We start from the raw sequence: 12765 nt of genomic DNA, 5'->3' as shown, positions 1-12765 counted from the left end.
GCAGTTAAAAATTAGTAGCTAATTCTACACAAGGAAACGGTTTTTCCCTATATAAATCAACTCAGTCGTATTTTAGAGCTTATCCCATTTTAAATGAAATGTTAAAGCCAACCCATTTTGGCTTTTAAAACTGAAACTTAATGATTTAATAACAGATTTGGATTGCAAAAAGTAATCCAACTGGAAATAGTTTTTTTTTTTTTTTTTTTATTAAAATCACTCAATAAAGAATGATCTGTTTATTCTTTATCCAAACACAAAGCAAGTCGGGGTGTCTGATAGATACACAGCTATGTACTCGCTCAACATTTAACATTCAGATTTGCAAAATCGATCATCTAAATGGCGCTGTGAAAGGATGGTGTAGAGAAATGCCACCATCTTTGTCTCCATCTAAACTTTTGATCCTCCTGTAACAGATCTCTCTCTCTCTCTCCAATGCTTTGTTTCATCCATCTCCCCATCTCGCTCTCTCTCGCCGTCTTCCTGCCCCTCTCGTGTCACGCATTTCCGAGAGTCGGTGTATTCTAAACTGTTATGCTCTTGTTTCCTATGGTTATAATCTCCAATGACATACCAGAGTCCCATTTCCTTTTTCAGCCCTGCATCCACAGTACCAGTGCAGCCTTAATGTACAGTGTGTCCATAAAGCGAGCACGCAACGCAGTGCAGACACTGTGCAGACCTCAGCTTTAACACATGCATTACATTCAGTATTATGTATCATAATTGTGATTTAAGTCAGGAATGAAAGCGTACAAGTGGAGATTAATCTGGCTGCCGCAGCTTCTCACGCGGTCGTTTACTGAAATAAACAAATAAATAAAATGTGAACGTGAACGTTCTCACCGTAGTAACAGTAACTCTATGATGTGTCATAAGAATTTATTGTAATTCAGAGATTTGTATTTGGCATCTTATTTCAGTGCTTCTCAAGTAGACACTGCCAAAACAAACAAACAAGCAAAAAAAAACAAAAAACACTGATTATTGTGATTTCTGAGTTTCCCATTCTGACAACATGACAAAAAGCATTCATGACATGTGGTGATTTTTGGTTGGGCTACAGGAAATTTTGACCATCATCTGTGCTCAGAAAGTTAGTTAATTCAATCTAAAACTAGTTCGATCTCATTATATTTAAAAATATTACATGTAAAATGACTAGAGAAACTCATTTCTAATGAAAGTGTTAGTTCCAACAGTAACAAGCAGCAGAGGTTTGTGGTCGTGAATGAAGGAGGACGACTAAATACTGCGCCTGTGCTCAAACAGCATTAACATAAGACACACAACACTACTGCCCATACCGTAACAGCTGAAGCAAAGCTGGAATAATTCCAATCATTTAACAACTGAAGTGGCATGCCAGTGTCTCCACGGCATTTTGTGCGTCTCATGTCATGATGTATCACTGCCTAAAACGGAGGGGAAAAAAAGCTTTTCTGGGAATGTTAAGCTCCGGCCTCTTTCCCCTCAACGGTGCACTGGTGAAATGACGTAGCACAAGATAAAATAGTAATGCTAATATCAATAGTTTGTCCATTACAGGTCAGCTAACTGTCCACTGGAACAGTTACAAAGCTGTTGGTTTTCGATCTCACAAGGCCGATCAATACGGGGGCATACTGTTTCAATTTTGCCGGCATTGATTTTCTCTATAACACTCCAACCCTAAAGCATTCATCTTTCTGAAGGAAGGAAGATTTGATTTACTGAAGAAAAATTGGAGTGCACATCACAAAGATTTTTTGCCGGGCGGGAGTGTGACATGCCAAAAGATGGATGTCCCTTGGCTGGGAAGCCTCTAGCCTAAGGGCGTCCATTAGAGCAGCGGTGCTGCAGAAAATGAGCTGCTTATATGAGGAAGGAGGAGCAGAGGGAGAGGAGTCGGTGCTCAAGGTGTGTGTGTGTGTGTGTGTGTGTGTGTGTGTGTGTGTGTGTGTGTGTGTGTGTCTGAAGGGGCTCGCTGTAGGTGAGGATTTTTGAAGTAAAGTGGAAATAAAAGGATACCGTTGCAAGCTTGCACGTGCAACTTGAATAATGTTTGCATTTGTCTCAGAGAGTCTGGTGACATCAATAAACAACTGCTCTGGTTAAAAAAAAAAAAAAAAAAAAAAAGCATGCACACTTCTTCTACATCACACAATCTTTTTCCAGCTGCAGCCACCTTCCTTTTACTTTCCCCGCTTCCTGCATCCAGAGTGAATTTCCATGGTACATTAGTCAGCCTATTAGAATGCAATAAAGAGAAGGTATGAGAGGGGAAAAAGAGGAGAGTAGTGTCTGTCCCCAGAGACCGCGAGTTGGCGTTCTCCATCATCTGCCCTCATCTCCCCTCTGTCTGTCGACTTTGTCTAGGTGTCATATACATGAAAGATGATTCCTGACCCAAATAAACACCACAGCAGGCTTGATGCTCGGTGGACCCAAGCTCCAAAAAGGAGGGGAAAAGTGGAGAGAGCAAAAAAAAAAAAAAAAGGATATCTGACAGTTGTTTCATTTGTGATCATCTTGCTAGCTATTCATTTACTTTTGCCTCTCTTAAAAAGACAGCAGGCTGACATGTTGTACACCTGAGTCTCAAGGTGCTGGGACACAAATGCATGGATGAACAGGTAGTCAACCTATCTGTCTGACCGTGGATCTGTCTGTATCTTGAAACTAGACGACAGACAAGGGCATAAAAAAAATAAAAAATAAAAAATAGACACTCCCTTTGTCTGGTGAAAGCATTCCTCCTCGGACACTCGGTGATACAACTGAACCGGGGTGTGAAACAAGAAAGAGCAAAAGGACAAAGAGTGAGGGAAAAGGGGACAAAGAACTACATGTGGTGAAAGACTGACAGGAAGACAGAGAGAGAGAACTGCAGACAGAGGAAAAGAAGAAGCAGAGGGGAATGGAAAAAGAAAAATCACCTAACACCTCTTTTCTCCAGAGGCCAGGGCGGCTGTAAGCTGGATATTAAGACACAAATTGCATTCAGGCAGGTCACACTGTATCACAAGATATTAGATGCCTGCCGTGAGGAAACAACAATTCCCATCAGCTTGTGAGAAAATAATATTTTCATTTTCAGACTCTTTATTGAATGGAAACTTTGGGGAATACGGTTTTATGGCGTGTGAGCAGGCAGCCTACGGTTTTTAACACCCATGCAACAAAAAGGACGCAATCATAGCTGCGTATTGTCTTTGTGTTCCTGGATTTCATTTTCACAGCTGGAAAAGAGGTTGCGGGTTTCACTGGGTGAATCCATCCTCCCCCCTTCCTTATTTACCATCAGGAATGATGCTGCACCACATGCTTTGGGTGTATATATGAAATTAAAAATGAAGAAGAAGAAATCTTATATTAGGAAGCCTGCAGGTACACAGGTGTGCAGAAAGGGGGTTATTTTGTTTGTTTTTCCCACATTCATCGTTTCCTTTTACTTGTTCTTTTTTTCAGAGATTTGCAGCACCAGATGTTTCTCCTATGCCCACATACCAGCGGCTCTGGTGCGAAGCTGCACCACCTGACCTTCACAGTAATTGACCAAAAATATTGATGTAATGGCACAAGACTGATTGTGATTTATTAAAAGAGCGCTGCACTCCAAGGCTCAGTGCCAATGGCTCCCTGCGCCCATCGGCAGCCATTAGGAAAACCATCAATAGCACAGCGGCATAAAGCAGCGGTAATGGGGGACTTTTCTAGCCAGAGCTCGTAGAACACAATATCCATATTAAATGGCGTAGCCTTGTGTGAGTACACATAGAGACAAACAGAGAGAAAGAGAGAGAGAGAGAGAGATGGAAGGAGGGAAGAGAGGGAGATTGGATCAAGGGAGGAAAAATATGACAAATAATACACCATAACCTGATCCCGATATGAAAGAGAAACAAATAGAAAAGGAAAACAAAGGCAGCGAGAGATAGACTCCTGATCCAACGGCAAACTAACCCTCGCCAGACGAGTCCCTGGAGACTTAGTGCAGCCTAACAAGCGCGAGCCAGCAGCCGTCTCTGGAGCTCGCCATTACACACTACCTGCACAAACAGCCATCATTAGGGAATAGCTGCATTGGATTGTGCTGCCTATTTGGCGAAACAAACACAGAGGATAAGGTTCCCTCTGTTCCTAATGGGAGCTGAGCTGTTCAAATGGCTTTCATCTCTCCCCCCGAATCAATGCATCATTCAACCCGCGCCTGACATTTTCACCTTTGCAAATCTAATTTAATCAAAGTCATGAGTACTGGTGGCTGAGATTAAAGATAATGAGATTAAAACCATAACGGCGATTTGAATAATTTTCAAGCCCGACAATTGGATGCAATTGAAGGCATTTCTATGAAATTAAAGTAATAATGTTGCTTCTTGATTCTTACGATTATACGGGCTTATCAGAAAGAAAACATAATGATGAGAAAAACAAAAAAAAAAACATGTTCACACACACGCACACACACTAAATAAAATAATGGATTAATAATGGACTAGCTAAAGTGTACTGTGTGAATGTAAGCGTGAGGGAGGAGGGAAATAAATAAATAAAAACATTTTTATAATACGTCTAATATGATCTTATTTGAAACCGGAGCACAGCTCTGTTTGAGTCTTTACATAAACACAGTTTTTGTTTTACCTTATGGAAGACCTGCCCCAGGCTCCATGTTTGTCAGTCAGGATGTTGACTATCTTCTGGATGAGCTGCGTGGCTGTCACATGGTCGCGGTACTTGGCCGCACGGATTAAGTGGTCGCACAGTTTCTCCTCATCACGTTTGTCTGCTGCGTACTGAGCACAGCTAGACTGGAAAAGAGAGGGAAAAAACACACATACATTAATAATGACACCCTAGCATAATCTATAAAGTGCACATCACCCCCAAAAAAAAAAAAAAAAAAAAAAAAATCACACATGCATGTGCCACACATTACACCGTGCTCTTGTGTGTAAATAACACATACAAAAACAGGATTGGAACCACGCAGATATGAGCACAATGGTGTTTTCACATACAGAAACTCTACTCTGACTAGAACCAAATGAAAAGCACAGGGGGTCATTTCTGCCCTCGTGTCATGTTGATTAATAACAGTGGACATGTATTTTCTAATGCCCTCCAGCACACCAAATCACACGATACCTACAACGCACAGGGAGGACATTTTTCTCTGTCTGAATTTGTTATCAGAACGGGCCTTTGAACTCGGCAGCGATGCTGAAACTAAAACACCTTCTGACAATAGGGGCTATAATTTGAAACAGTGTTTGGAGCTTTCGTGACCAATTTTTACAGCGTATTCAGGCTGCAATCGTGACTTGCTGTGGCATGCATATTGATGATGAGAAGTCAAAAAACAAAGAAGAAGAAGATGGGCTTTGTATTGTATGACTAATCGCGTAGTCTGGGTATGCTATAGGGCTGTTTATTATCGATAGCCATTAGATTAGCGTTAAACTGACTGACTAGTGCAGCAGTCATACAGTAACTATTAAACTCAAAAGCATGGCTGAACAAATACAACGAGCCCTCTCAAAGTTAAGGGTAAAGCGCTTTATAATGGGCCGTCCTCTTCAATTTCAAGCACAACATTTCATATCTGACAGAAAATCTATAGGTATAAATCACATAAGAGGGGCTTTTCTGTGGGCTGCTTAATTATCAATCTAAGTCTCTTTATGTGGAATTAAAGGGGGCCCTGACCTTCCTAGCACGATGACCTAGTCACTATACTTCATACAGAAAATGGTGCCTTAAATCTGGGACAATCTGTGAGTCCCCAAATTTTCTACTTGCTTATACGCATTAAGCTTCTTGCGGGTTTCCATCATTTATACAGATAGCAAGTAGCAGGCCTGCAACGAGTCTACTTCTATCTGCTCCTGTGTGAGACATGTAAAGTCTGCAGTACTAATCAGCGGTGCTGGGTTCAAACTCATAACCATAAACAAACACTTCATCACCTGTGTGTTGAGCCTGCCCAAACACCCAAACCCTCCATGCTGTAATGGGCTTTGCTTCTATCCGAAGCCAAAGTCTGTGGGAGAACAGGCCAAGTTCACAGACTCGACCTTAAAATAACAACCAAAAAATTTTTTTAAAAAAGCTCAGCATGTAAGTAGTGCCATTAAAACCCAAACTTTGGTTTGCTTCTAAGTGGAAAAGACAAGTCACAGTTAATTCCAGGGGTCATACCGTTGATGTGAAGTCAGAGAGTATGCCGGGGTATTATGAAGGACTTATTATGTTATGCTATTATGAAGGCTGGAGCGAATAAGTAAATCTCCCTGCTGGCACCGCCTTGCTTTCCCTCGCATACAGGTCGCACTGACAGGATAAAGGACAGAAACTGAAGAGAGGCATTCGGAGTACATATATATATTTTTTAAAAACAGACTGTTCTTTCATTCCTTTCAAGGAATGCCGAAGAAACATAAGAAATAAATTAAAACTTTCTGTTTCCACTTTAGTTCAAATCATGCCTCTTTGTGAGCCACTAAAGCAGTCAGTGTGATTATTTTTGATAAGAAAACACACTTTAAAAAAAGAGAGAGGGAGACGAGGACATCCGAGTTAAAAATGCTCAGCTGGGGTTGAAATATGGGAGACTCTTCTCCGTTTGCCTGCTACTCAGACAGCCACCAGGGCACAACTTGCCGCTAGTGAGAGCGTTATGACTTGCGACATTGTAATCATGGGCAGCACCTTCCATTACACGGCCTGGCTGACAGGGTCGGGCCAACGTGGGTGCTGGCTCTGCCGGAGGGAGACAGCTTGGTTGAAGACGAAATGATAATGGCTGGCATTAATCGAGTCAATTACGCTGAGTCGTGTCTCCCGCAATTCATCTACAGTTCAAATAAATAACTAGGGATGTGTGTTGGAGTTTTGGGGAAGGAAATGGCTTAGCCAGACGTGACTGGAGAGTGAAAAGAACAATAATCATCTCTAAAAATCACATAATGGTGGAAAATAAGCAAGACGCACCTGCAGAGATGAAGCGTGAGAAAGAAAAAGCAAAACAAAATCACATGAATTTTAATCAGAGCTGAAGCAGAGTTTATAACGAGAGAAAAACATAAACACGCAAGCTTTCTGTGGCTGCTAAATGTTACAGAGGCTGCCAACAGAATGTGTTTGTGCCGTGTTGACTACAAATAATAAGCGGAGGTGGGGGGGGTGTTAGAAAATGAGGAGTAGACTTTCACAGTCTACACAGCAGCGTTGTACTAGTGTCAGCTTTATCTAAATGCTGTAGTTGTTAGATGATGCCTTGGCTCCCCTCCTTCTCTCCCTCTGTGGGTTGAGAGGGTTAACCAGTATAATAGGCCGGAGAATGGAGGCTCATTACAAGATATCAGCCCTATGTTTATCAATTAGAGTGACAGAGAAAGGTCTAGTGGTGTTGCCGTGCCACGGCGAGCCTTCAACACGCCGCCTGACAAAGCCAGGGTCTCGAGGTTCTGACGGAGAACAGGAGGAAGGAACAAAACCAGCAGAGATATTATTAAAGCGCTTGATTTGCAATCTCTTGACATTGGTGGCACGTCAGGGATACAAGTGCGCCAAGGCTGGGCCTATTGCTCTACGAGATTCTCCAATTTCTCACATCCGTCGACAAGCACTCCCAGAGGGTTTCATTTACGAACGGGCAGAGAAACTGTCCAGAGGAAGGCGAGACATCAGGCTTGTCCTTGTCTGGCATCAGAGAATGCAAATATACTACAAATAAATTCCTCCTGGAACACAATGGAGGTCTAGTGAGACAAGGGGATGAAATGAGAAAGGAGGGAGGGAGGGAGGGGGGCGGTTGCTAAACAAAAGTAGATGGCGAACCGGTCCACCACCACCACCAATTGGTTGCAGAGAGATTCTCTTGCACTTGATCTCTTGCCCTCGAGTTTTCAAATTGCAACATAAAATGTCACCAGGGGAATTCAGACAATAGGCAGGGGAAGAAACGAGTGAAAGGACGAGGAGGGGGAGAAAAATGAGGGCTTAAAAGTACAATGGCGAACAAAAGTCACCAAATGACAATGCCTGACAGCCACTTCAATTCTGAAATGATGCTCCTGTCATGCTGTGCTCCCAAGTATTGATTTTTTTTGCTTCTTCTCTTGGAGCGCCAGAGGGAGAGAAAAAAAATAATCTAATCCAGTCGAAACAGATCCCTGCTACTGGAATCAGCCCACTGCTATAGCCACCATCAAGGTTAACGCAGGCACAACACTTCTCAAAGTATCTCTCTCCTCCTTTCTCCTCCCCCGGCTCCTCCCCTCACACTGATCTTTAATGGACTGGTCACTATGCTCGGCTGGCAGCCTCTTCATCTTTTCTTACCCAGAAACCACTTGTCTCTGCAAAAACCTCGCCCTCCTTTTGCCACATCAGTCTGCACGGCTGCCATCTCCTTGCACGATAACTCCGGCACAGCTTCAAGGTCGTGCCACGTGAAAAATCATTCGTGTTAAAATGTCATCTGGAGATGAAAAATAGTCAAATGAAGGCAGGACGCAACCGGATGAAAAATTTGGTTGCACCTCTCCTGAATTTGCTGTTGCCCACAAGTCAGAAAGGCAAGGTTTTAGTGGCACGGTGCTCAAGCTGAATGTAAAAGAAAATCTCCACCAAAAAAACATTTAAAAAAAAAAGAGAATTTAAGTAGCAAACAGACTTATTGTGAATAAAAACATCTAAAAAGCAGACAGCAGTGACAGCGATGCTCTTTTATCCAGCATTACACCTTCAGCCATTAATAGGAACAAAAAAATATATATATAAATATCAGGAGAATATTCCTCCAGTGACTAAAGGGATGGTGTCGGAGTGAAACAAAGGAAAATGTGGAGTAAAGTCATATTTCGGGGTGAGGTGGTCAGTAATAATGATGGGAGCTGCGGAGGAGGTACCTGGGGACTTCATTATGTTGACAAGACAGCAGGACTGAGACTACTGTTCTCCTCTCTGTAACCCACTTCTCCTTTTCCATTTCTTGGCGTCTTAAGTGAAACAGTCAATGCTGCGCAGTGTGACAGTGTGTGTGTGTGTGTGTGTGTGTGTGTGTGTGTGTGTGTGTGTGTGTGTGTGTGTGTGTGTGTGTGTGGTGGGGTAGGACAAGAAGAAACACTAAAGTTTGTCAAGCTGTTGCGTGTTTTGACAATAACATGCGATTATATGTTAGGAGCCTGCTGTCCAGGCTGGAGAACTACGTGCAGTTTCTCACTTTTCTTTTAAAACTGTGCCCCTGTTCTCATGGTGCTGCGATACTATCGCACAAAGACACTTGCTTTTGTTTTATTGCCCCCCCTCCCCCCCTCTCATTCTCTTTATAACAGATTTGCCCGTAATGAGACGCTCGGTAAACCAGCCCTGCTGACATACTACATTACAGCTGCGACAACTACATGACAGCAGGCTACAGTTGGTGGCAGCTATCAGTTTGAGTGCTGCGAATGTGGTGGTGAAAATAGCCTTTGGGAGTTACGGTTTCTGACTTTTTCCCCTGCGTGTGTGGTGGAGTATCCCCCATTCCCCACAGTGCCGATTTATTTAGAAAAATAAGAAAACTGCATTAGCACTCACTCTCTCCAGGCATTACTTGTATCACTTATAAGAAAACAGTATTGTATTTTGCATTCACTCATTTTGTTTTGCTTGTTCTTCTTAAATTTACATCTAGAAATGTGCATTTCAGTAAAAACTAGAGCAAAGTGGCTTTTGTTATTTCTCCTGTTGAAACCCATTTTCATAACCTTGACATAATTTTGTGTATAATTATTTTATCACTTTTTCTTCATATGGAAACGGAACATAAGTAATTATTTAGCAAAATTATTTTAAATGAGTAGTGAAAAATATCAAGGGGGGAAAGTTTTTGATCACAGGTTTGTTTTGCTTCTCAAACAAAATACATATTCATGAAGATGGCACATGTATTCAAATTGTTATGCAATTAAATGAATATAACCTGTTACTTTAAATAGCTAACATTATATATAGCTCATTATTATCTCTTTGACCTTCAGATCAATCTATTGGCCTTGAAAGGGAGGGTCAAAGGTCAAACATGACATATCTTTATATGTTACTTTCTATATGTTGACAATAAACACCACAATGGTAAGAATCATAGTTTCTACATTTTAAGGCTTTTTTGTCCATTTTCGACCAAAAAAGATATTAAATTAACATTAAAGACCTTGGTGAACTTGAGCCAAATGGATTGTTAAGTCCACTGACCCCAGTCTACATCTCTACAAAGTTTTTATCAGAATTCATTCGAAACCTTTCACGCTATTCTGTTTACAGACAGAATGACTCACATGCGAAAACTACCAAAAATATAACCTCCTCAGCAGAGGTAGTAATAATGTAGGTTTGGCTTGATTTATTTCTTCTGTCTTTTCAGATAACTAGCACCAGACAGGTATTTCAGACAAGGATGTTCATTAGTTCATCAAGTAACCTCAAATTAAAAGGAAAGAATGACACAAAATCACCAGTTATGACAGCTAAGACGATATTGTCTGAACAGTAAATCCGTCGACAGCTAACGTCATCACGACATTCAAGATAGTCTTGAAACTTTGCAGGCGCTTGGTTGGAAAGTCAGGGTCAAGTTTATTCTCCATTGATGCAGAAAACCATCCATGCTGACATGACTCCCTCAACAAGGTTGTCTCATAATAAAGGAGTTATAATTCTCACGCACTATAGAGTGGAAGAAAGACTTCTGCTAAAGCATTGCAATAGCCTTGCAAGAAAATTATATTGGCAGTCAATAAAATTTAGCAAAAGCAGAGATGTCATTTCACTGTAAAAGATTCTTCTGGTCACAGATATTAAATGATTGGGGCGTAAAAGAAAACATGATTCATCAGACCAAGACACCTTCTTCCATTGCTCTGTGGTCCAGTTCTGACGCTAACGGGCTTCGGTGCTGGACGGGGGTAGGCACGAGCACTGACTGGTCTCCTGCTATGCAGCCCCATAAACAAGAAACTGATGCACTGTGTTTTCTGACATCTGTCTGTCAGAACCAGCATCAACTTCCTCTTCAATTTGAGACACAGCAGCTCGTCTGCTGGATCAAACCACACAGGCATCCTTCGCTCCCCACATGGATCAATCAGCCTTGGCTGCCCATGACCCTGTCAGTGGTTCATCACCATTTCTCACTTGGACTACTTTTGACAGATAATGACCGGTGCAGACTGGGAACACCCAACAAGAGCTGCAGTTTCAGCTATCACAGTTCGACCCTCGTGATGGTCAAACCCTCAATTTTGTGCATATTGCCTGTTTTTAACATATCAGCACTGAAGACAAATGTTCACTTGGTTCCTTATATATCCTGCGCACCAGATAACCAGTGTCATTTACTTCACATGTTAGTTATATTAATGTTATGCCTGATCGGTGCATACTGCATAAAAAAATTAACCTTGGTGATTCGGACCATTTCAACAGATGTTATCTGTAAAATGCACCCTTAGCCAGAGTTTCTCTGAGATGCTCAGCACAGTCTGACAGTCTGTGGTAAACGCTCATCCACAGACTACAGGTTTATGATAACAGAACATAATGAGCATCAGTTCAATGTTAATGTCATTAACATGGAGAGAAGGGCCAGATCATTTTACAAGCTCAGCAGAGGGAAGACAGTGACACCAAGCACTAATTAGGCGCTATCGTCTGGCTTTCACTGGATCTCTCAAACAGTAAAATCAATTACTCCGGAGAGCAGCAGAGGATGAATCAAGAGGCTATATGGGGGGAAAAAGGCAAGAAGCAAGAAGGAAAAGTAAGAATAGAAATGACTTGGGTGTTGCTCACTCTTCCCTATCTGAGCCTTCTTATCTGCCCTTCTGCCCCTGAGCCCACCACATTTCATCCCTAATGAACAGCCCCATAAAAAGAGGGAGTTCGATTTCTCGCTCTCCTTCTTTCCATCTCTCGGGCTTCCTCTCCTCCCTGCTCCCGTGGAAGATATCGGAGTCTATCATTTGCTGTGCTGGGCGGCAGCATCCGATCTGCAGATCTCCTTCACATTAAGGATCCTATTAGATAGAGAACCCTAAAAGGTAATTGGATTTCCCCCCTAGTTATCTTCATCTCTGTTTCACCCTAAGCCCGCTGTAATAACTTACTCTCAGGGCCAAAGATAACTCAATTCTGTCCCACGGAGAGCCAGAGAGAGTGTGAATGAGAAAGAAAGAGGGACAGTGAGAGAGAAAAAGCATATGTTACGTCTCTGAGGCAAACGGGTATCTAAATCAAAACGCTCCTCTATCACTGCCCTCTCAAGGATATGCAATCTGACAAGGAGTAAACATAAATTTGTGTTTTTATGGATCGAATTAATCTCATTGCTGGTGCCTTGGTTGAGATTTGCTGCTGCTGTTTAAAACAGAATTTCTCAGATGTAGCAGAGGATGGGGAGGGAATTTCTCTCTTTTTTTTTTCCTTTCAGAAAAGCCTCCTTATTTTGATACCTCAAATGACACGCTGTGGGGGCCCATTTGGAGGTTTATTTCCTCACAAAACAATAACCAATCTGAAGTGTCACCGCAACACAATACAGAGAAACAACCCTTTAAAAATCTGGGACATAACTGAAAATTATTTCAAAACCCTCTAACCCCCCCAAGGGTGGGGGTGGAGGGCCTTTCATTGGCCTGTTATTTTTATTGTGGCAGCGCAAAATGAAACCATTGGCTCCAGCAGGCTCAAGTAGAGCTTGTATAGAGGCAAAAATCAATACAGCAATAT

The 12765-nt window shown here is 42.0% G+C and overlaps 1 protein-coding gene across 7 annotated transcripts in view; it reads right to left on the bottom strand.

Annotated features, from left to right (window-relative positions):
* The window catches only part of lrba (LPS responsive beige-like anchor protein), a 173125-nt gene that overhangs the window by 81492 nt on the left and 78868 nt on the right, over window positions 1-12765 (bottom strand). For all 7 annotated transcript variants that reach the window (XM_039612938.1, XM_039612940.1, XM_039612941.1 and 4 more), the window contains exon 36: window positions 4633-4799. In XM_039612938.1, coding sequence (XP_039468872.1) covers window positions 4633-4799 — 167 coding nt within the window. The remainder of the gene's footprint in view (window positions 1-4632; window positions 4800-12765) is intronic.

The sequence above is a fragment of the Oreochromis aureus genome, linkage group 6, assembly GCF_013358895.1.
Source record: "Oreochromis aureus strain Israel breed Guangdong linkage group 6, ZZ_aureus, whole genome shotgun sequence".
NCBI lineage: Eukaryota > Metazoa > Chordata > Actinopteri > Cichliformes > Cichlidae > Oreochromis > Oreochromis aureus.
The sequence above is the reverse complement of the archived record's forward strand: the minus strand, read 5'-3'. Positions and strand labels throughout refer to the sequence as shown.